This window comes from Toxotes jaculatrix, chromosome 14, assembly GCF_017976425.1.
Source record: "Toxotes jaculatrix isolate fToxJac2 chromosome 14, fToxJac2.pri, whole genome shotgun sequence".
NCBI classification, from domain to species: Eukaryota; Metazoa; Chordata; class Actinopteri; family Toxotidae; genus Toxotes; species Toxotes jaculatrix.
In genome coordinates this window covers 21,868,696-21,892,375 of record NC_054407.1, presented here as the reverse complement: position 1 = coordinate 21,892,375, position 23,680 = coordinate 21,868,696, and the positions used below count along the sequence as shown (strand labels likewise).

At 42.0% G+C, this 23,680-nt stretch overlaps 1 protein-coding gene across 1 annotated transcript in view; it reads left to right on the top strand.

Moving 5' to 3' along the window:
* Window positions 1–23,680, top strand: part of lig1 (ligase I, DNA, ATP-dependent) — a 41,420-nt gene that overhangs the window by 1,922 nt on the left and 15,818 nt on the right. Inside the window, exons 4-19 of the mRNA XM_041056147.1 lie at window positions 1,970–2,126; window positions 3,654–3,791; window positions 5,212–5,589; window positions 5,761–5,869; window positions 7,889–7,975; window positions 9,492–9,548; window positions 10,301–10,359; window positions 11,075–11,188; window positions 11,350–11,516; window positions 11,907–11,983; window positions 12,169–12,260; window positions 13,711–13,810; window positions 14,031–14,116; window positions 15,057–15,172; window positions 17,472–17,567; window positions 22,408–22,518. Of these exons, the coding sequence (XP_040912081.1) occupies window positions 1,970–2,126; window positions 3,654–3,791; window positions 5,212–5,589; window positions 5,761–5,869; window positions 7,889–7,975; window positions 9,492–9,548; window positions 10,301–10,359; window positions 11,075–11,188; window positions 11,350–11,516; window positions 11,907–11,983; window positions 12,169–12,260; window positions 13,711–13,810; window positions 14,031–14,116; window positions 15,057–15,172; window positions 17,472–17,567; window positions 22,408–22,518 (1,944 nt within the window). The remainder of the gene's footprint in view (window positions 1–1,969; window positions 2,127–3,653; window positions 3,792–5,211; window positions 5,590–5,760; window positions 5,870–7,888; window positions 7,976–9,491; window positions 9,549–10,300; window positions 10,360–11,074; window positions 11,189–11,349; window positions 11,517–11,906; window positions 11,984–12,168; window positions 12,261–13,710; window positions 13,811–14,030; window positions 14,117–15,056; window positions 15,173–17,471; window positions 17,568–22,407; window positions 22,519–23,680) is intronic.

Below are 23,680 nucleotides of genomic sequence, written 5' to 3'. Positions count from 1 at the left end.
AAAAAAATAAAGGGACGTTTTGATGAGATGTCATTGTGTTAAAGAAACAAAGCGGACATACTTTATTTAACAAATGCCAGATGTTGTAATTGCAGAAGATGAATGGCGCGTAGGCTTTCGCTTTTCCTTGCTTAATGTAAAAGTTATTGAAACTGAGTGGAACCCATCAAACGTTCCAAAGCCACATTGTGTTCTACACAAGCAGAATCGAATAAGACCGTTAGAGCTCCTTTAGGCGTATCAGTGCCTATTGTTTATTCGATGGCAGGAAAAACACTGTTGCACAAAGACACAGTAATTGTATGGTGAATCACATTGTTGAATGCGTTTGTCAATAAGCCACATAATGAAAAGACCTGATTATCATCTTTGGCTGTCGCTCAGCCACCTGTTGTTTGACAAACACTTCTCTTAACCGCCCTGTTAATTTTGTTTGCAGTATGTCAGCACTGATTCATGATTTGTTCGTTGAGGGAGGAGATTGTGACGGATATGTGATGCTTGTCAGCCCGACTCACTCTGCATCACTTTAATACGGTTTCAAGGATTGAAATATTATTCTGGTCTTGTGCTGCTGCTGGCCAAAGAGCAGGCCAAACTAGAGATAAGTGCAGGGCGGCAACGAATGGTTGTTTTCAGCAGTAATGAATCAATTTGTTGTTTTTTGGATTATTTACTAGTTTTATAAAATACAAAACAAACCGTGTTGTGAGCACAAGTTACGTTAGAGTAGGGATTTTCTGGCACAGCTGCACTTTCTTTTAAGTTGCGTGGAGAACAAAAAGATTTATGAATGGTCAAGAACATTTTTTTTCTTTTAATTAGATAAGCTCAGATACTCCTTCATTGACACCACTTTCATGTTCCATGTATGGATTTGAAAGTAGATGCTACTAAATTATCATGATTATTACTGATATAAACGTGGTCAGGATTATGATAAATTTGCATATGCTGTTGATGTTTAGGATTTTTTTTTTTTTTTTTTTTTACTTTAGAATATTTCATTGGTGTGTTGTTGTTGTTGTCAGACCAGACTCGTTGCTGGGAGACGTGTCCAGCGCAGTTGACCTATTGTAAATGATAGTTTATTGGTTATTACAATAGTAAATACACTGATGATTAGCATCAAACAACAGTGTATAATCATATTTGTGTGCTTATTTTTCTTATGAACACAAATATGAGGATATAAACTTTTACCAAATCCTCTTTACTGTCTTGTAATAAATAGCAAATAGCACCTTGTGGTATGAGTAGCAGCTTTATTGTGAGACCGGTGTGTCCTTCGTCAGTTTTGTCCCTTTGAGCTCAGGCTACATGACCGCCTCTTTAACAGTTATTATTAATAGTTTGTAAATGGGATTATGGAAGTTTTCGTTTACGCGATAATAACTTTACAACATTGTTTAATTGGGAGTAATGAGACATTTCATGTACAGGCCCTGATACTTGCTCTTAGAAGTTGTTGCCAGCTTGCCTGCTCTATAGCAGGCCTCACTAAACAATGCGCTTCATTGAACAACAAACTTGTTTCCCCGCTGATGGAGGTTTGTGTCGTTGAGGGTTTGCAGAGCTGTTTTTTTCCCAACACTTTGTGAAATGCTGAGATATTTCGACTCACAAGCTTCGTTGAGGTTTCTGCTTTTCTTTCATTTGCTTTCTGCCAACCCATGTGGACAAATCAAATCAATGTTTGTCCGTAAACAGATTAATTCTCCTTCTTTTTATCGTTTACAACAAACGTGAAAAGTGAACACTCTCATTTGTGTTGGCAGAAGAAGCCACATTGAGGATATGTGATACAAACAGTCCACATTGGTCCAAATCACATTCTTCTGGACAACTGTTCCTGACTGTTCCTGACTGTTATTTAAAAAAAACATAAATCACCTCAAATAAAAACTGTGATCAGCTGTGATTCTGTAAATCTGTCACAATGATTACTAATACTTCTTGTCTTTTTCAGAAGGATGACGTGTTTAAGGTCGTTCCCACCCCCCTGTCTCCGCCAACAGCCCCAGCCACCCCCGTAACACCCGCCACCCCGGCCTCTTCAGCCTCACCGGGGACCCCCAGCACCCCTAACTCCATCTCCCCCTCCGGGATCGTTAAACGCAAGACTGGTCAGTGTCTGATCAGAATATCATTTGTTGTTTTTTTCACCCGAGGCTTACATCAGGTCTGTGGTTCTCAGCTTTTCCTCTGAAGTTTCGAACTTTGACACCTGCTGAGGACGGGTAGTTTTTCTGCCTCGAGCTGTTTTACTTGATTATTTATTAGCAGCAGCCCGATGGATCCAAATATTCAATATTTGACAATGAGGGGCAAATAAGACATTTTTCACCAGAACCAGCTACGCACACTTTCCACTCCCTTGTGCCATTTTTGTCTCTTGACTCTCTGGAGAGTTCTCGACGTTTAGATTGACAACCACTAGACTAGATAGTGCTGCACTCTTTGTCATTTATCTCATCTGCTGAACCACGAGTATACTCTCTGGAGCCTATATCATTATTTCCCTGCTTGTATTTGCGTTATGATAATAATATTACCGACGCATTGTCTTGCGATGTATCGTTTCTGCTGACTGGGCGTTAATGGAAACAGCAGAGCAAGTCGTCTTATGATTGTAGCTGATTGTCAGTGTTTGTTTGCAGGCTTCAGTAACTTTCTTTTTAATAATAATAATAAAAAAAAGCCTGAACGCATGTAGGGATTATCATCTTATAGTTTCAGTCTGTACATGACAGCTTGAACATTTAACACATGCAAGATAAGCATGAAGATGAGCTGCTGCTGCTGCTGCCGCCATAGCATGTTCATTACCTGTAAATTCTAACTGAGATGTGTGTGTAACCATCTGCATTCAGCTAAAAATAGAGTGATTTTTTAGGTGAAGCCACTTGCTGTATTTTTGTGTGTCGCACCAGAAATGTAGGATTTTGAATAGATGATTTAAGCTACTTAGAGCTACACAGTTTTCTAGTAGTGCAGATTTGTTTTCATTTGGGAAGCACCTCCTTTCTCACTTTGTTTCCTTCATCCTACTTTTGCAGTAGGGGAAGCGGCTCGTTCTCTTTTCATCACCCCATTCTCTTTGTGTTTGATGACTGCAGCGTTTGCTTTCAGCCGCGGCGCGTTGCCACAATAAGAGCCCTGCCACTGTCACCGCTGAGGAAAACATCACATTAAAGCGGCGCTCTAATTTGACCAGAAATTGCATTCTTAATGTCCTGGGTTAATGCTTCCATTACAATATCTGAGAGAAAAGCAGTCGCGCTACCTGTACGACAACCTTAACAAGGGCCAACACAGAGGCGGATGTGGAACCTAAACCGAAATTACCCTCGAGCACCACTGCTGCATAAAATTACAGAGGAAATTACACTGGAACTATAAGCTGCTGTGCTGCATAATATCTTTCAGGACGGAATTAGTGTTTTCATTAGCAAAGTACGTATCTTTGATTCTCTTTTTTTCGTTGCCCTACATCTGCAGTAAGAGAGCAGACTCGTCCTGTTTTCATCTCCACATTCTTTCTGTTTGATCATGGCATGATTTCAGTTGGGATGCCTCTCACTTCTTTCTTTTTTTTTTTTTTTCTTCTCCCTCTCCTTCTTCTAATTTAATGCCCGTCCTGACGTGTGCAGCGAGGAAGATGTTCCCCAAGAGGAAGCTTGATGAGAGCAGGAGCGGCAGCGAGAGTCAGAAAGAGGAGGCCGAAGCCAAGGAGGAGCAGGGTCAGCAAAATAAACGACCCCGCGTGGACGCCAGTGCCAGCGGTGCAGGTACGTCCTCACCTCTGCTGTGAGTCTGATAACGCTGCACAGCTCCTGCACAGGTCTGGAGAGTCTTGGTGAGAATGGGAAATTAACTGGAGCCTGTCAGAGTCTTGGGGAGTTGCACCGACACTGTGGGGAAAAAAAAAACAAACAAACATAATAACGACTTGTTAAGTTTTTTATTAATTATGATTATTATACTCTGTGTTTGGGAATATCTCCACTTTACCGTCTTGGATTTTATTAATTCCAAATTGAAATAAGAAAAAACAAGAAAAGTGACAAATATTTGTACAATTCTTGCCCCAGTATTAAGGCGTAAAATGTCCCATCAGCATGGTTCTTATATCCCTGATACACTGACACTCTCCTCCAGCCATTACAAATACAGATGTTTACTGTTTGTACAAATCCAGTGGACATATGTAGTTGGTTTAAACTCTGTGTTGTGCTGTGTTCTGGACGAGAACCCTGGACTGTCTGGCAGCATCACTTTCTTGCAGTAGAAGCAGAACAAATTGTTCACAGCATCTCTTTTGCATAAATTCTCTCTGAGCCTTCCCAGGGGAAAGTCCACAACATAAAGAGGAAGTAAAGCTAGCTTCTTTTACAGGAAAGTAGTCTTTACGGGAATTTATGATGCTCTGTTCATAATTTAACGCAAAAATCTCACTGAAAAAATCAAACTGAACAAATAATGGTATTTCTAGGGTTAAGGTTTGGGCCACACACGCTGATGATGTGCATCTGCAATTTGTAGTCGTCACCTTGGGCCCTGATAAAACGTGGCGTGCGTTTTTCTTTATTCTCAGGCATGCTCTAAACCAAACGATTAATGGATTCATAGAAAAAATAATCAGTAGATTCACCAGTTTAGGCTTTGGCTTTGTCTAATCTGTTTGTATACGCTTTGACACGATGTCTTACTTGTGGTGAAATTACAGTTAAGTAGAGAGTGTTCAACGGCAGGCAGCAACATTTCTTTTCAGCAAAATTATTGAGTTTTGCCACAGTCAGCACCTTTAAACCTGGTGTGTTTTTTAAACAGCAAGCGTCGCCACAGAAGTGCAGCAGACAGGGAAATGGCCCCTCTCTCTTTCCAGCCCAATCCACCAGTCATTTTAACTTGTGGATGAGAAAATTAAAGTTTTATGTCTGGCTTCTCACCCAGTCAGTATCACGACCCCAGCTCCGTCTGCTGGGACTCGGTGCTACAAGTCTGTCAATAGCAATTTCTCTCTTACCTGACTCTCCCAGGTGAAAGGGAAACCTCAAAAATATAACCTGCGGCATTTATTGAAGACGGCTGTTATGTTGAAAACCATCTTCAAATAGGAGCTCACTAAAAAACTGGGTCGCCCTCAGAAAACTTGCTGGCATTTATCTCTTCAATGACTCCTCTCCCTCTCTGTCTCACCTTGTGTAGGGAACACCAGTGAACCCATGGAGGAGGGAGCAAAGGAAGAGACAGTTGAAAAGGCAGTGACCGAGGCTAACAGCCCAGATGAGGAGGTGGAGAACGAGAAGAAAGAGGAAGGAGAGAAGGCCAAGGAGGAGGAGCGGGTGGAGAGAATGAGCTCTGATGAGAAAGAAAAGAAAGCTGAGGGGGCGGAAAAGAAAAATGAAGCAAGGGAGAAGACAGATGATGAGAAAGGGCCCGCCGTTGCCAAGAAGGAGGTGGTTGAAAAGGACACGCAAGAGGGAGAAGAGAGCCCAAAAAGTCAAACGGCGAAAAAGCAGAAAGAAGCAAAAGAGCAGAAAGATAAGGAGCCGGCAAAGAAAGCCCCCATCAGCAGTTTCTTTGGTGAGGACGAATTTGCATAGCTCTGCGCTTGCACAAAAAAAAAAAAAAGAAAACATGTCTGTAAATGTTCTGTACTTTTATCAGTTAGGGAAGATGGCAGAACATTGCTGTTCATCAGCCCCTGCTCCACTCTCACCTTTCTTTTTGTTCATTTATTTTTTTTTCTAATAGCTCCCAGAAAAGCTGCAGTGAAGACAGAGAAACCAGAGAAGAACGAAGGAGAGAAAAAGACAAGTGCAGAGAGGAAGAGTTCAGCGGAGGAGAGTAAAGACACAAAAGGGTAAAGAGCAAGTACAACAGGAAGTTAAAGACAACTGAGCCCTGATAGGCCGGATGTTTGTTTTCTAGTGTCGCTCAGTCCAAACGTTCAGATGTCCCTGCACATGCAGACTCATTCATTGTGTCCACAAGGGGCCTGAAGTGGGCTTTCTGCAGACGTCCAGAAAGTCCACTGAGGTTGCAGGTTTTAAGGTACTGGGTAGATCCTTGAACAGGTAGGAGGCTCGTTCCCTGCTGCAGCCTCTCAGATACACTGAACACTTAACTCATCCTCGTGGTGCGCTGTTCAGCTGACTTTGACCTCTGACCCGTCTGGTAGAGAACCTCCGCTGTGTGTGAGAGTATGAGATAAGAGAAGAGACAAATTTGAAACTGTAATGTTGAAGTTGGGATACCACTAACCATTATTTCCACCATTTTCATTATTAATTAACTGATTTTACTCGTTGATTATTTACCTCCATGAAGCAGGTTATAATTTCGGTCTGATTTTGTTTTTGTTTGCTAGTTGTGGGGGTTTTCCAAAAGACAAAAGACGACACAATGTTTTCGTCTTTGAGATGATCAAAAGTGAGTCACGGATCCTTGCCGTGAGTTGGCTAAGAGACAAAGCAGACCAGTTATTGTTTGTTCCCTTTCACGACGCGTAAAGTTGGCAGGGACCGACTTTACTGTTCCACTCGACGGCATCAACAACGTGTGTTTGCATAAGTAATCACGGTTTTACCAACAAAAATCAGCCTGAAACCGGTCGATGTCACGGCGTCACAAAACGCGCCGTAGTGGCAGGAAAAGACTAAAACTTCTGACGCGTCAGTCTCTTTGTCAGGACCTTGTGAGGTGTCCCAGATGCTGTGTCGGTTGTCTTCCTCTGTGACACACTACACAGGATAAAACGAGCAATTGTTGTAACCAGATGCTCAGTTCTGCTCCCAGTGCTCCATGTCTGTACAACTGGGACGTTACTGGAATAATATCAGAGTAGTCGTTAGGAAGAAAATTTAAAAAGAAAATCTAGTTTGATTTCATTTAAGTATTGTCTGAAGTTAAGGTAATGGCCCAGGGAGGAAGTGATCATTCTTTTTGTACAGATGTTCCTGAACATTGTGCGATAGAATATTTTTAAAAATCATTGTCACATTTTAAATATTTTTTCTTTGACATTTGCCACATAAAGTAAATCCCATTGTGTCTGTCACTCAGTGTATTTGGATGCTGATCCACATGTAGATCAAAATGTTTTCCTATAAAACAACTGTAGTCTCTGCAGATATATCTATCTTTCAAACTGCTCTAATGCAATCAATTTTTATATTTATGAATTATTATCATTACCATAATTCTTATGGTATGCAGAGTGCTTTTATTACATGCACATAAACCAGTCGCAGCTGCAGTAGCAGTAGCAGCGTACTGCTTTGTCATTTTGAGGTCATGTTAACTATTCCATCCACAAACTATTTTTAGCACGAGAAGAGAGGAAATGCATTTTTCATCCTCCTAACAATTTATTTTTTATCACTGCCTTGTGTGCGACAGTGTGGGAGTGATAGGCATGGCATGAAAAGGAAAGTTCACAGCTCATTGTAATGAATTCAGATTATGATATTTTGCTTGGCTCTACTTTTTTTTTTTTTTTTTTAACCTTCTCTGAGGAAAAGAAACACTTATATGCTGTGCATGTTACTTCATTACTGCTACCTAATTGTGTGTTGTTGTTTTTTTGCAGTAATAAATTATTATGTAACTGCTGATGTGGAAAAAACACTTCTGTTAAATACATTTAACTTTTCTTAATAAGTGATGGCGTTTTGCTTTTGAGATGAACTTCTGGTGTAAAGTAAGCAGTGAAACTTTCCAAATATCTTCCCAAACACTCATTACATTTCAAAGTATCTCATTGTTATGATAGTGTGCATGACTCTCTGCCTACGAAGAGCTCTGAGTCTGCTTCGGTGACTGGAACAGCTGTCACCATCGTTCAGTTTGACTCTGACTTTCTCCTTGTGTTCTTCCTCAGTGAGTCAGCTTCAGGACAAACAGACTACGATCCGTCCAGGCCGGGCTATCATCCCGTGGACCACGCCTGTTGGAAGCAGGGCCAGAAGTAAGTCGGGTCTGCTTTTACACTCGCCCTGCTCACGCTCCCTCATGTTACCCACCCAAAGCAAACAGAGTCTCAGTTTGAATCTTCGTGTTGAGGATTCCCAGCGGTTGTGGAACATCTTGGACTTTGATGTGCCCTGGAGAAGTCTCAGAGTACGTGGGGGACGTTAGAAGTTCCTCACTTTATAGAACATTTTTTAACATAAATGAGGAAACTGTTCTCAGACACAAAACAGGGTCAGAACGTCAAGGCACACGGCGCCAACATACACTGACCGCACACCTGTCTTCCTCTGGGTCATTTTCAATGTCTCCAAAATAATATTTATACACAGGAAACACAAAAACCGCTCTAAGTGGATTGGGGACCACTAAGTAACCTAATTTATTGGCATGAATTTAAGTCTTTTGTGCCATAGACCATTATTCAACAGGACGTCGTCTGATTGATTATCATGGATTTGCGACAAATCTGGTGATTACAAAGCTTGGGATGCCAGTGTGGACGGGGACTTTTGTGGCATGTAATTCCAGTCTTTTTCTCTGCCAATATTTGTTTTCATGCCCCCACCTCCGACTGTCAAATAGAGATAAAGCGGCTCAAAGTTAATCTACCCACCAAACAGTCAAGAATTGAGATGCAACAGTGATGACAGTGGTCGTATTAGTGGTGCTTTGTTTTTTTTTTGTATTTTTCCACTGAGCCAAACTGATGTGAAAACCAACCTGATCTTCTCTGTGCAGCCTTCTTGAGTTAAGCAGTGAGAAAATAAAAAATTCAGACCAGGGAAGTGCTCCGACTTAGAAATGAAAAGTCATTAAAAAATTGTGGAATTTTACATCAAGGCCGTGGAGCAAATCTCACTGCTTATACCAGGCTTAGTTTTGATTTAATTTATCCACTATATACATTCGTGCGTTGTGTTTGTTTTAATCTGCTTTGAATACCAGACAGTTTTACTGCTTCTCAACGGTGTAAAGTAACATGTCCGTCACAGAAGAGTCACCGAGGTGACTTTAAAATGCTGTTTTTTTAAAATAATTAAACATTCTGGCTCTCAGATTTTTTCCATATTGCAAATAGAACTCATCTGCTACTCCAAAGAGATATAAAAAAACAAAACAAAAACCAAATGCTGATAGTTATTTGATATATTTCTTAGACTTAAGTGTTCAGAATATTTAAAATGCATTTAAATCTCATGGTTCATCTGAGCAAAGCTCTACAGAAAATTCTCTTTTGGAGATTTCTATTCTAAAAGAGACAAACTCTCCACCATATGGAGCATAATAGATTTTTTTTTTTTAACCTATCAAAAGTCATTGTAAGACCACAGTTTTCCCGCCGTGGCAGCTCTGACCTTTGTCTTTTGATAACCCAGAATCAAAGCTCATTCTACTGTTGCACTAATTGTCGGTTGCTCTGAGCAGCTGAGTCAGCTAAACGTTATGTGAATGTAAAAAAATCTGCCTGTGCCGACGCTTTGCCTGCTAACTACGTGTTCATCACTCTCCAGAGTGCCGTACTTGGCGGTGGCTCGCACCTTTGAGAAGATTGAAGAGGACTCTGGCAGGTAAGAGCTCCATATGGAGGAAAAGGTGCTTTATCCCAGATTCAGGTAAATGCCACCTGGGAGGAAGACTGACGTGTTTATATATATATATATATATACACATCACACTCTTTCTGCTGGGAGCTTCTGGAGTATAATCAGAGAAGTGTGTTCCAGCCAGGGAAGGTAAGGAAATGGGATTAATTTTCTGCAGCATGGGTCGGTTTCTAGGAAATGTTTAAGAATATACTTTAACAAATGTTTTCACACTTTGTTTCAGTTTTAATTTTCAGCGTATGTTCTCCGCGACTGTCTTGGAGACCTGGCTGATGACTTACTTTACAACTCTTGAGCTTAAAAAAAAAAAAAAGAAAAAAAGAAAAAAGAGGAGAAACCAAGAAGGCAAGCAGTTTCTGGTGAAAGAAATTCATGAGATTTTTAGCTTTTGGAATCTGGCTCATGCATTTTAAAGGATAATTCAGAACTTAAGGCTCTTACCAACGAATTGAAAAACACATTTAACAGACTCTCTTTTTATCTTTTGAAGATATTAAATGACAAACGTAATAGTAATGACTTGTATTATTCCTCACCAACTGCAATTGATGTATAGCGTTTCATAAGTGAACTGTTCGTCTGCCTCCTGAACTTCCATTTCCGATTAAAACCTCCAGACAAATCTCATTTCCTGCCTCCCAGTATTTACGGAATGGCTTTAAAATTCGTTTAACTCGTCTTCCTTGTCTCAAAGCAATCCCAATGTCATTTCCTAGGCTGAGAAACATCGAGACGCTGTCGAACCTGCTTCGCTCCGTGCTGCTGCTCTCTCCAGGTAAAATGGTGTTTTATCTTTCCCATAATGCATGCTGATGTAGCTACACAGGCAGCTGGCTGCCAGCCACTCTATCAAGGAGATGATGATGAAGCCAGGTTGCACATAAAAGTGGAAGGATGAGTCAGTTCATTGATGTGTGTTGGTGTGTGTGTGAGCATGTACCTGTGGGATTCCAATGATGTGTGTGTGTGTGTGTGTGTTTGTGTCGATGTGTTGCTCTGTGTGTATGTGTGTGTCTGAGCTTCTGTTTTTGTCTGGTGTTGTCAGTGAGTGTATGTGGCCATGTTTGTATCTCAGTCTGTCTGCGTGTGTTTGGTGTCTTGAGAGTGTGTTTCTTTCTTTGTATGTCCATGTTTGTGTGTGCGTGTGTGTGGTTGTGTTCTGAGTGCATTTCTGTGTATGTACGCTCATGTTTGTGTGTCAGTGTGTCTGTGTGTGTTTGTTGTCTTGAGACTGTTTCTTTTTTCTTTCTCAGTATGTCCATGTTTTTGTGTCAAGACTGAAAGTTTGTCTATCCCTGAGTCCTTGAGTTTGTACTCGTTTGAATTGCTGATGCTGTCTCGGTGTGTTGTGTGTGTGTGTGTGTGTCTGTGCCTCTCTTTGTAGGCCTGTATTTTTGTGGCTGCGTTTTCTCCTTTTTCTATTTGTGTATGTTTCTGCGTTCTGTGTAATAAAGTGCGCGTGTACCTTTTCATTTATGTTCCCTTTCCAGATGACCTGCTGTGCTGTGTGTACCTGTGTTTGAACCAGCTGGGTCCTGCCTATTTGGGGATGGAGCTTGGCGTTGGAGAGACGGTGCTGATGAAAGCTGTTGCTCAAGCAACTGGTAATAGGCGCGCAGACACATAATTAAACACACACAAGCACAACTGCTGCGTTGCACCCAAACACTTGCTTGTGCATTCCCAGCCTAACTGCTGATGCCTGCCTCCTCTGCTCATCAGCCAGCGAGGCGGCTGCTATTTACCGTCTCGCTCTTGTTTCCAGGGCGACAATTGGACAAAATCAAAGCAGAGGCGCAGGAGAAAGGAGATTTGGGCCTAGTGGCCGAGAGTTCCCGTAGCAACCAGCGCATGATGTTCCAGCCGGCCAGTCTGACAGCAGGGGGCGTGTTCAGGAAATTGAAGGAAATTGCCAGCATGAGTGGGAACTCGGTGAGCCACGGAATAACATTTTCATTAAGAGGAAAGCAGGCTTGAGAAAATATTGTTTTCACTCTATTTGCCTCTTTGTATTGGGGTCAGGGAGAAAGAAAAGAAAGAAGAAAAGAAATGTTAATGTGTATTGGACGAGGAATTATTAGTTTATTTGTTGACTTCCGAGGAAGGGGGTGATTTCCCAGCCTCTAAATAAGTAGTCACCTGGCCGGAATCTCTCAAGCAATTAGTTCCTTTTTCCTCCCTGTTGCTACTGGGTCTGTGGTTTTTTTTTTAATGCTCTGGAAGGAACACGGAGTTTGTACTCGCTGGTGACCTCAGTCTTTCTGCATTCTGTCTCTTCTCGCTCTTCTTCTGTGAATCTCAATTTCCTCCCGCCTGCCTCAGGCCATGAATAAGAAAATCGACATCATCAAAGGCCTCTTTGTGGCATGCCGCTTTTCCGAGGCCCGCTACATAGTCAGGTAAAATAACACCCTCGCACACACGCATGCACGCACACACACAGTCACGCATAAACGTCTGCATGTATATAGACACGCAGATGTTGCAGTGCTTTCTTAGCTTCATGTGTTCCAGCATGTTGCTGCTTCCATGGGCAGCAGGTGTCAACTCTGACTGCTGTTGGTCTTGTGGTTTTGATCGACAGGTCCCTTGCTGGGAAGCTGAGGATAGGCCTGGCTGAGCAGAGTGTCCTATCAGCACTCAGCCAGGCTGTGTGCTTGACCTCACCTGGACAAGGTAGCCTTGAATTTTAAAGGATATGTTTTAAAAAAAAAACTTTCATCTTTAAACAGTAGTCCGGTACCCATGGTTTTTGCTTGCTATCATCACTCCTACGCCATTAAAAGCTGTAGCTAAAGTGATCCAAATGTTTGGGACAAAATCCATAGTTTTTGTTCTGTGCAGAACTGTATTCAAAAGGTTTTATGGATTTAATGTGAGGCTTCAACGGTCTGAGTCAGACAAGTGAGTACCTTCTAAAGTTACAGCGTACAGCGGTGCTGGTGTAACCCAAAGAATCCCTCTTTCCCTCAGCCAGGAAAACACAAAGACAGAATATTGGACTGAAATACATGAACTCTGGCAGATATCCACCTGATTTGTCTAACTCAGATTGCTGAATCCTCACACGACCCTCAGATAAACTTTCGAATATGTTTTGGAAGGATCGGGGATTGTAGATTTTGTCACCCATCTGAGGAAAAACTGGCGTTTCACCAGTTTCCTCATTTAAATTGAAGTTTGCAGACTTTTTTTTTATGGGTGTATTAATGAGATGCTTCTATACATGTGTTATGATGGGAGGTCTCGCTAAGTGAGAGGAAGGTGGGGTGTTAGAGCAGGTAATAATAAGTTTTATTTATAGAAAGTAGTTAAGGCAGTGCTAAAATATTCTTTGCATTCATTAGAACGGTTATAGATGAAATGTAATATGTTAATCAAACCAATATATGACCGAATGTGTCCCCCGTGAGCTTGTTAAATAAAGGAAAAAACAGCAGGTGCGTGGTATGTAATTGGCTGTTTGAAACTAACACGTCTTCTCACCAATATGCTGCTGGATTCATCACTTTCAGGAAGAAGTTTTACAGCCTCTATCTCTCACCACCTGCTTTCAGCAGTCATCTGACCTGCTCCCATCACTGACACCAAATTAAATAAATTCATTCCTGACTTATTAGTATTCCTGCCTTATTCTCGACTGGAGGTATGCTTTAATAAGAGTCAATTAGACCAGAGGCTCGGTGGGGAAATTTGCATTGATCTGTGGTCTGGTCTGGAAATGTTTTTCTTAGCATTTTTATTTATTTATTTAAGCGTCATTTTATCAGGCAGGTCAACTAAGAACAAATTCTTTGCAGCTGAAGTGAATCATTACAATTAATAATTCAGTGTCCAGTCATTTTAAATAGATCATAATTAACATTCGACTGGGAAGCAAAATAATTAAATCTTATGTTTTCTTAAACAGTTCAACCACGGTGAGACTGGAATTACATCTGTAGGTTCAGTTCATTGGTGGAAAACACTGAGGTGCAGGTTTACACAAGTAAACTGCGCTGCCTCAAGTCTTTCATTTTCCTTTGAAGTGCCTCTGAACTTTAATCCAACAAATATTCAGTCATACAAATGTTGTAACACTTACACAGATCTGTTTGTAAAGCATCTTTTCCCTCCTTCCTCACAGGTTTCCCTCCTGCTGTGATCGACGCAGGGAAGGGGATGAACACTGAGAGCAGGCGGGCCTGGATCGAAGAGAAGAGTCTCATTCTCAAACAGACTTACTGGTAACTGAAGCCTAAACAAACCCCCTCATTTCACTTTGCAGTTTCTCCTCGGCGGCACTACAATGCCTCATTCCCCTTAAGCCCTGTCCCTCATTCTCCCTCTCTCATTCTGCCCACTTTCATTTTGGATGATATTGATTTTTTTTTTTTTGTCTTTTTTGTTTTTCTTCACAAACTCCCCGCTTTGTCTCCCACTCACTCCCCACGCTCTGCCGTCCAGCGAGATGCCCAATTACGACGTCCTCATCCCTGTTCTCCTAAAAGAGGGCATAGACCAGCTACCCAATCACTGCAAGCTGACTCCAGGTAAGTGGCCAATCAGGAAGCAGAAAGGTTACTTAATCCAAAACTGCGACTGGTGTGTGTTTATTGATCCGTTCGGTGGAGGTGAGTCAGTTATTTTAGTTGAGTCATTTATCACAGAAAGATAAAAGATACCACTAAACTAAGGATTAACTCCCAATTACACTGTTGTCAAGCTATTTGTGATAAGAAGTCTTGGCACCGAGGTAGGAAATTAAAACCAGCCACCATCTGAGCGCTACTAAATTGGGAAACTGAATTGGCCGTTGTTTGGTCAGTTAGACAAATCTAGCAGCTATTTTGGCAGATAAACAATCGTTATTCAGTGGGCTGTTTTTGTTCTAAAATGCATTGTAGTTATAGGAGCTGGTGAATTTTTTTGGATGTCACCAGCCAGTTTGGACGAAACGTTGCTGGCCCGGCTCCGTTCTTTGTAAGCTGCCATTAAAGGAGTTTGTCTGGTATATTTCATTATATCACTCCTCTGCTGCTTTTGAAGCTTAACTTAGCAGCGCGGCCCAGGGGGATGTGAGTCAGAGAACTTTTCGTAGTAGGGCCAAATGAGAATACAAACAAATTTTAAGTGTGGTTTTTGTCGCAGAGACAGTTGTGGGTGTGATGTTGATGTGTCATGTGGGAATGTGTCATTGAAGAGCTAATTTCACAGCTTCTGGGTTTCTTGCAAATGGATCCGAGATCTGCCTCGCTCTCGTAAACCTGGAGGGCTGTTAGCGTCAGCCCTGCCCCCTCCTCCTCTTCACATGCACCAGAAAGTGGCAAATGAAGAAAACTTCTCCTGGGCTAGCTCACAATTAGTTTCTCAACTGTTTATAATTCATGAAAAATGCATAACCACTTTTTTTTTTTTTTGGTATCAGTTGCTTGGTGTCCCACTGCTTTTAGCTGTTTACTTCCTCCGGTTGTCTCACCTTTCTCCTCCCAGGTGTGCCGCTGAGACCCATGTTGGCTCACCCCACAAAGGGTGTTGGCGAGGTGATGAAGAAGTTTGACGAGGCGGCGTTCACCTGCGAGTACAAGTACGACGGCGAGCGCGCACAGGTGCGAGTTTGTGTGTGTGTGTGTGTGCATGCAGGTGACAGTGTGACAGAGAGCAACTGTTTATTTTTCTTGTGTTTGGCAGCGAACATATGCCTGCTGAATTTTGTATGCATATACCTTTCGGCTGTGTTCTTTGAGTATGAGGTATTGCTCTTGCTGCGTGTTCACTTGACTGCGCGCGTACATGCATGGTGTGTGTGTTTTAGTGTGTGTCTATTCTTTTAAGATAAACAGTGGTGTTGCTTTTGCCCTCGGCCTGTAGGCAGAGCAAGCTACCTCTGCCATTGTGGACCAGGGAGGAGGTGGAGGTGGAGGAGGAGGAGGAGAGGAGGAGGAGGAGGAGGAGGAGGAGGGTGTGGGTTGGGGATGAAGCGCAGTGAGCAAAGAGGCTAGAGACAGTGAAGGCGAGACACATAAGGGGGAGAGGGAGACGAAAACGAAGACACAACGGGAGACAGCAGTCAGGCTGAGGAAATTTCCAGAGAGAGAGACATAAAGAGACACAGCAAGAGAGAGGCTGTAATGTAAACCCCTCCAGCTGTATTGTTAATTTTGGACAGTCATGCCAATAAAGTGCCTTTGAACTGAGTTGAATTGAGAAGAAGAGAGACGAGCAGGGAGAGAGAAACAGAAACAGAGAGAGAGAGAAGATGGAGAGAGAGCGAGCAAACCCCTACGACGTCCTCCTCTTCTGTCTCTCAGTTTTTTCTCTCTTTCTCTCTCTCTGGTCTCACTGCAGTGGGCTGTACCTCAGACAGCCAGCAGAGGGACTCACGGTACATCACTCACTTAAACACTCCCTCTCTGTGTGTGTGTGTGTGTGTGTGTGTGTGTGTGTGTGTGTGTGTGTGTGTACAGTAAATTGCATATGAGCGTCTGGTCAGATTTGGCGAATAGCCATAAGAGAGTATGTCTCTGCTTGTATGTGGCAGCTGATGAATCAAAATAACCGTGTATGTATTCATGAAGTGTGTGTCTCCATCAAATCAGACAAGTAACGTAGTTATTTGTTTATTAGAGACGATACCTATTGATCAATAGATAGAGTCATCTGTTGTCTCTGGCCAAATGACAAAAAGACACCCTAAAAATGTATGTACTTAATGTCTACTCTGGACATAAAAACAAATATTTTGAAAAAGACAGTAGGACAGAAAAGTAATGGACAGATGTGGTTGTTAGCTACAATCCTCATAAAGCACGGCCAAATAAAACGCAGGGAAGGTAACAGATTACAGAATGACAGCAGAGAGGATGGCGAGTGTCGTACGGAGAGTGCTGAGTTCTCTAATGCCAGATTCATATTTTTCAAGTCAAGCTGACTTTATTTATGTTGCCCAAAATTGCCTCAAAGGGCTTAACAATCCCTCTTTAGACCTTTGAATTAGATCTGGAAAAATTCCCAGAAAACCATTAAATGGGGTGGAAAAAAAGGAAGAGACCTCAGAAGGAGCAACAAAGGAGGAATCCCTCCAGGACAGACGGACAGACGTGCAATAGATATAGACCAATCTGACACATTTAACAATAACAGAATGACGACATTAGGTTGACAGATTGCAAACGTAAAGTATATGAGTCAAGGCAAGATGTCGAGCAGATTCCGAGCACCAACAAAACAGGCAGGACTTGGGCCAGACAACCTCCTCTGTACCACGAAGACCTGGAAAAAGGACTGACTACACACACGCAGACACACACGAGGGGGAGAACCCCCTTTGCCTACTTTCACCTGGTTTGACAACTTCTGTGACGTGTTTTGTGACGCAGAGCGCCGAGCACGCCAACGTTCACAGCTGTAAACGTGGCACAGCAGCAGTTATAGTGCTATTTAATTTCATTTAACCTGTAACAACAACATAATGATCGGTTTAGTCAGTGATAATACTCATCAGTCACACGTGGTACAGTGACGTCGATACCTGGCACCTTAACAATCACCTATGTATGTCACTGGAGTCGTGAAAGACTGCAAGCTGTGGTTGGTCGGGGTCCAGCCTGTAGTCTGGCCTGTCTCTCAGCCAAGTCACAGCAAGAATTTATGACTGTGTCCACCTCAAAAGACAAAAATATTCATTAATCTGAGCCTGTCAGAACATGTTTCTGAGATTTTCTCATGACTAACAGTATATATGACTCATGTCATCTCCTAATCTCAATCTCTGTGATCATGTGAACAGGCATTCAAGACCGAAATGATGTGTAATCTGATTGATTCATCAGATCTGAGGTTTCGCGTGTCATACAAACACTTCCCACATTTTATTAATTGTGTTACGTTTTTCATTTTTCCACCCAGATTCACATTCTGGAGAGCGGTGAGGTTCGCGTATTCAGCCGCAACCAGGAAGACAACACCAGCAAATACCCCGATATCATCTCTCGCATCCCCAAGGTAAAACGCCTGAATATACAGAGCGCTGCGGCTCGGCCCCCGGGAGAGAGTCGAGCCGCTGTGAGCTGTGATTGTCAACTGATGCCTTTTACAGCGGTGCAAATGACTACTGCTCACATTTGTCTCTCTCACTCTGTCTTTCGTTTTGCCGTTTTTCTCTCAACCTATCGCTCATCCGTCTGGTTTCCCTTTGCCCGCTCCTGCTCTCTGCCTCTGTCTGTCTCACACTTTATTTGCTCCGTTGCTTGGCCTTACCCTTCCTTGTCCTCTTGTGCCTCTTCAGTCGACAAGAACCATCACTAGCCATTAAATTTCTTTTTTTTTTTTTTTTTTGAAAAGGATGGATTTAAACCAGCTTGTCATGGAGCTACATCTCTCTAATAGATGTCAAAAAGTTGAAGTTGCAGCTGTGGGTAGGCTCGCCAAATTAGCAGGGATTTGCTTGCGTGGGGAGAGAGAAAGCGATCACCATTACCTGAAGCTTTGGCAGCTGGCCTGGGGTTATCTGAGCACGCTCACTACCTTGGCGCCTGCTGAGTGTTTTTCTGCTTTAGTTAGGAGCTGCAAAGAAGTGACCAATAAAGCTTATATCAGCTCGCCTTTCTCGTTTACTGTTGCTGTTTTCACAACTTTGTCGAGTACACAGCCGTTATTAAAACGTCAATAATATTAAAAGAAATTCCCATCTGGTCTGTACTAATCAGGGCAGGTTATTGAATCAGATAAACTCTCAGAATGATCGGGGAACGTTACTAATGGGTCCCTTTGCTGGAATTTATTGAGAAATACTTTATAGTGTGTTAAGAGCAAACAGGTGCACTTCTCACTCTCTGAATTTTCAGTTGGTGGCAGCTTGTAAAAAAAAAAAAAAAAAAAAAAAAAAAAAATTGTTGGAATGGAATTTGTTTCTGTCTCCAAACGAATTCAGGAGAAAGTGTTTAGTGTTTATAAGAAAGCTGAACATTCATCTCATGTCTTGATCACTTGATCAATTTTATTTTGAAGGACTGACAAGAACTGCTGAGGTTTTAAACAACCTGTCTCACATACCGACTTTTCCTGCAATGCATACAGTTTTTCAGGTCAAACCTATCCTTAGTGTAAATCCCACTTATTACCACTTACTACTACTACTACTTTAAAATTCTTCTGAGCTGAGAAACAACCCAAAAGGGAATTCTGTTATGGGGAACAAAGCGCTGTATTTTAATTCATCACACAGTTTTTCCATATTTACAGAAATGATGCATCTCAGTGTTGCGTGTGAACATTTCCTGGCCTACATCAGTTGGACTGCATGAAATCCCAGATGCCAACTTTAATTTTTTGGGGGGAAATGATGCATCTCACTGTGCAGTATTGTTTTTTTTTTTTTTTTTTTAGCTGTCAGGGTTGTCACAAATTAAATCCCAGATTAGATTGAAAAAAAAAAAATAGTGGCAATAATTTACCCAGTGACTCTTTTCAGTCCTTTTCAAACTTAGGTAAAGATGAGAAGGAGAAGAAAACCATGATGGGTGAGAGGCTGCAGCTGCAGGTTGAAGTAAAGCGACCAGTGTGCGTCTGGTTGAGGCCGTTGTTTTTTTTTCTTTTTCACTGTAGCCGCTAACGATGGCCTCACCACAGGGGATAACCGCACCTTCCCACGCTGTTGTGGTCCTGCTTCGTAGCAGGCTGCAGGGATCCAAACTCGTCTCTCGAACCAAAGCCGTGTCTGTTAAACTGGCTAAACGCTCGAGTGGTTGTGTTGGCGACTAGAGAGAACGTTCAGTTTTTAAAAGTCTCTGTGTGTGTTCAGCTCTCAGTACTTTTGTGACTCATAAGTTCATCTTAACTTCTACGTTCCTGTTTGTTTTTTTAGATTTTTTTTTTTCCTCCACTTTCAGCTGTTCCCCATCAGGGATATAAACTGATGATTCGCATGTTACCCGGAGAAAACCCACGCAGGCACAGGGAGAACATGCAAACTCTGAACAGACGGGCCCAACCCCTGGCTTCGAACCTGGAGCCCTCTTGCTTTTTTTTAGATATTAAGTTTAATTTATTGTTTACTCATCGCTTGTACAGCTCTGTTACAGGCGTATTAAGTTCTTACTTCTGCTGCAAACTCACATTTCCTGCTGCTTCACATTAAAAACTGTCCACTGATGGAGCACTCTGAGCATGAACTGCAGCGTCCCCGGTTCAAGTGCAGTCAGGGACAGTAGTTACATCTCTGTCTCTCTTCGTTTTACCGTCATCTCTCTGCTGTTAACCCTGTAATAAAAGCACTTGTGAATGCTCCAAAATAAATTCCAATCACAAGCCAGCCGTAGGCTTTTACTTTATTTGGCAGCATTTGGTCAGGAGATTAGGGAGAGAAGATGCAGGGAAGACTGGTAACAGAAGAATCAGACGGAGTGAGATTTTAGAGGTGTGGATACTGCGGTTTGTGTGAAACCAGCAAACCTCCAGCTGATGAAACACTTCTTCTAGCTGGCCTGTGGAAAACCAACAGTTCTGTGCCAGCATGACCGGAATGGTTGTGGTTTCCTCATGGCTCAGTTTGGTGCAGCCTCCCCCCCTTTTGTTTTTTTTTTCTCTCTCTCACGCTCGGTATCTCATCATTTCACATAACATCTGCCCTCTCACGTTTCTCTCACGCTGACTTTCATTTCTTTTTTTTTGCTCCTTTTCTTTTCATAACTTCAAAAGCTCCATGGTTCTTTGTCTCTCTCTCTCTCACCTCATTTCTCCCTCCGTCCACTTGTCTCTTTCTCATGTCGCTGTGTCTAATCATTCCTCTCCTTTCGTCTTCATTACGTCTTGATGATACCTGTTCGTTCTCTCACTACTTGTCGCTCTCTTTTCACCTCTGCTTTTCTTCTCACTCTTGTCTCATTCATTCTTCTCTCTCTCTCTCTCTCTCTCCTCTTCTCATCTTTTTCAGCGCTTTGACACAGCTCGTCTGCAGTTTCACCTTTTTGGTCTGTCTCTCTGCTTCTCATACCTTTCCCCTCTCACCACTCCTCTCTCTCCCTCTCCCTCTACGTTCCCTACATATTCGCTCTTTTTCCTCTTTGCCTGTCGATGCTCCTGTCTGCTGTCTTCTCTCACCTTTTTTGTTTTTGCTTTCAGTGCCTCTTTATCCCCGTCTCCCTCCTCACCATTTCTCTTTCGCACTCTTTTCCCACACATCTCCCTCCCTTTTAAAACCATTTCTTTCACTTTTTTTTTTTTTTTTTTTGCTGTCTTCTCTCTCTTGCTCCCCGTAACCTGTTTTTCTAGCAATTTTTTCTTTTTTACTTCTCTTTTTTCCTTTCTCTTTGCCTTCTCTCTTATCATTACCTCTGCCGAAACTGTTTTGGGTGGAAAAACAAATAAGCGGAGTGAAAAGTTTGGGCGTCAGTGCTTAATTTGCATGCAGATAGAAAGATGTAGCCTTTTTTTTTTTTAAAGTGATGGCATCATTTCATTTCATTTAATCTGTTTGAAATAATTTTCCTGTGTTTATGTAATTTATGACTCTTCATTTATTTCATTTAAATGGCTTGTGCTGTGAAAACAGCCCACGTCAGTTGCTCAAATGAAGCTTTCATCTCGGATATTGATTGCTGACCATTAATGTGGCAGACAATTGATAAAAGACATTGCCTGAATGAGAATTTGCATCCTGTGTCTGACATTATGTCGTCGCGGCAGTGTGTCTGTGTGTGTCGACGCCTTCTTGTGAACTCAATAATTGAACTGTGCCTGAGTGGAACTTCACACTAACACACGTTAGCTGCATAGAGGAGCTGGTCTGATTAGATTTTACAGCACCTTGCTGCATTATTTTGCATATTAATGAGGGAAAACTAATTTTCCTGAAGCTACCATAGTGCCTTAATGCTTTAAATTATGAATTAATAATAATACATTAACACATTAATATTAAATTCAAATATGTTAATTTGTAATTAATGCATTACTTAGCCTAATGACCTCTGAAGATTACTGGTTATATTTGACATATTAAACTGTTTCCAAACAACCTGTTACTTCTAATACGTCTCCTGCTCTGAGCTCGTGTTGGCGTTCTCTGATCTCCTTTAAGATTTCACTTGCCGATCGTCTCTCGGTCTGACTGAGGTTGTGAATTTGAACATTTAAAGAGTCCTGGTGGCTCTCAGATCGACCAGGAAGCAAGAGATTAAGCCTCGCACAGAGGATTTGACGCCTTAGATAATTAGCAGCCACTTAGTCTGATCTTGAAAATCAGTGGTGATAGTCAATATAATCTGCCAGTGAGGTAACTGGTTTATTTGCAGCCTAAACCCTATCAGTGTTTTTTCCTGCACAAGGGAAACAAGTGTTTGCTGCCAAAACCTTTTACTTATTGCAGAAATTAAAAAAAAAAAAAAAAAAAAAAAAAAAAAAGCTTTTGGCACACTGTGGGCATCCGACCAAATGGGGGGGGCTGCGTCTAACAGTTTAGCAAATGGGACATGGCTACTCGAGTAGCGATAAATGTAGAGGAGGAAAAAAAAAACGTTAATGCGTTGACTTCGAAAGCATTTGGCAACAAATTGAGGGCAGCTGCAGGTCCTGAAACAGCCTGAACATGTCTGTATGCCTGTATTCACGCCTTTTAAAAGCTCCAAGTTAAGTCTCATACTGAGTTTGAATCTAAGTTTGTTGGATGTACTTCAGTGAAACTTTCAGACAGTCTCCTGCTACAGCAGATGTTGCTTATATGCAGGTTGGCAAATAACGTCATCTGGCTTTTGTAATCACGAAGAACTCTCTTCATCTGTCTCTGAGTATATTATCTATGTTTTTCTAATTTCCTCTTGCTGTGTCTTCATCGTTTCTTCCACAGGTGAAGAAGGACTCAGTGGTGTCCTGTGTCCTGGACTCGGAGGCTGTTGCCTGGGATCGTGAAAAGAAACAGATCCAGCCCTTCCAGGTCCTCACCACCCGTAAGAGAAAGGTATGGTGTGGAGAGGGATCTAATAAGATGGAAGAAAGAAAAAGAATGAAATACTCCTGGTTTCATAAAGGAAGAGCAGACAGAAAGAGGGGGGGAGACTGATAAGTAGGAGACAGAAGAGTCAAATGGATCGAGGAGAGAGGAGAGGAGGGGAGGGGGTGGGTGAGACTGCAAATGTCAGTGAGGTGTTTTTTCAGTTTTGATCAGAATAATGGCCTTTTTCCACCACACCAATCACATTAGGGTGAAACTGCTGCCTGTCTTAGCCTGTCTCTCTGTACGCATGATGACATCCAAGTAAATTAGGAGAGGAGAAATGAGAGTGCGGATACGGAGAACATGATGATGATGATGAAAATGGGTGAAAATGATTATCCTGATGATTTTTTTGCTGGATACTGTTACGGCCACTATGAAATCATGATTAGTTGTAATGATGGTTTGATGCACAAACTGATTGTACTGCCCTTCTGGCATTTTGTAACAACATCTCCGCTGTTTTCACTACCACAAGCGTTTTTGCTGAAATGAAATATTTCGGATGAGGAGATGGAGCCCGATATGGACTAATTAAACGTCATTAATGAGCGGAGGGGAGAGTAATGAGGGAGTGAAAAGGAGAGTGAAGGAGAACGGGGAGAAATCAGGGGAGAAATCTTTCAGGTTTGCTGCAGAGCTTTTATTGTAAACACCTTTTATCTTTCATTTTTGATCACATTCCTTTACCGTTCCTTTGGCCATAGAAGTTTTAGAATATCATCAAATTCTGGAGAACTGCACCAGTTCTTTGTAACATCAGAACAAGCAACGAAGTTTACCCATCACTAAATAAATGTGTTTTACACCACACAAACTAGTTGCTACTACCCTGTAACTGCCACCTGATTTAATAAGTCACTAGTCTGAAACTAGCTGGTAGATAGGGACGAAGGTCTTCACATACAAACACTGCAATGATTTTCCGAACAGTTCTCATCACTCAATCCTTGGATTTTCAGTATTACTTCGGTGCAGTTATAGAAAAGTTATGAAATTTTACATCAGGGCCACAGTGGAAACCGTGTAATAAGGCAAACAGGAGAGTGTCGAGACTGACAGGAGTAAACAAGAGCAGAATAAACAGGATAAGGTGTTGGAGAGGTGAGAGCAGGAGATGGAGAAG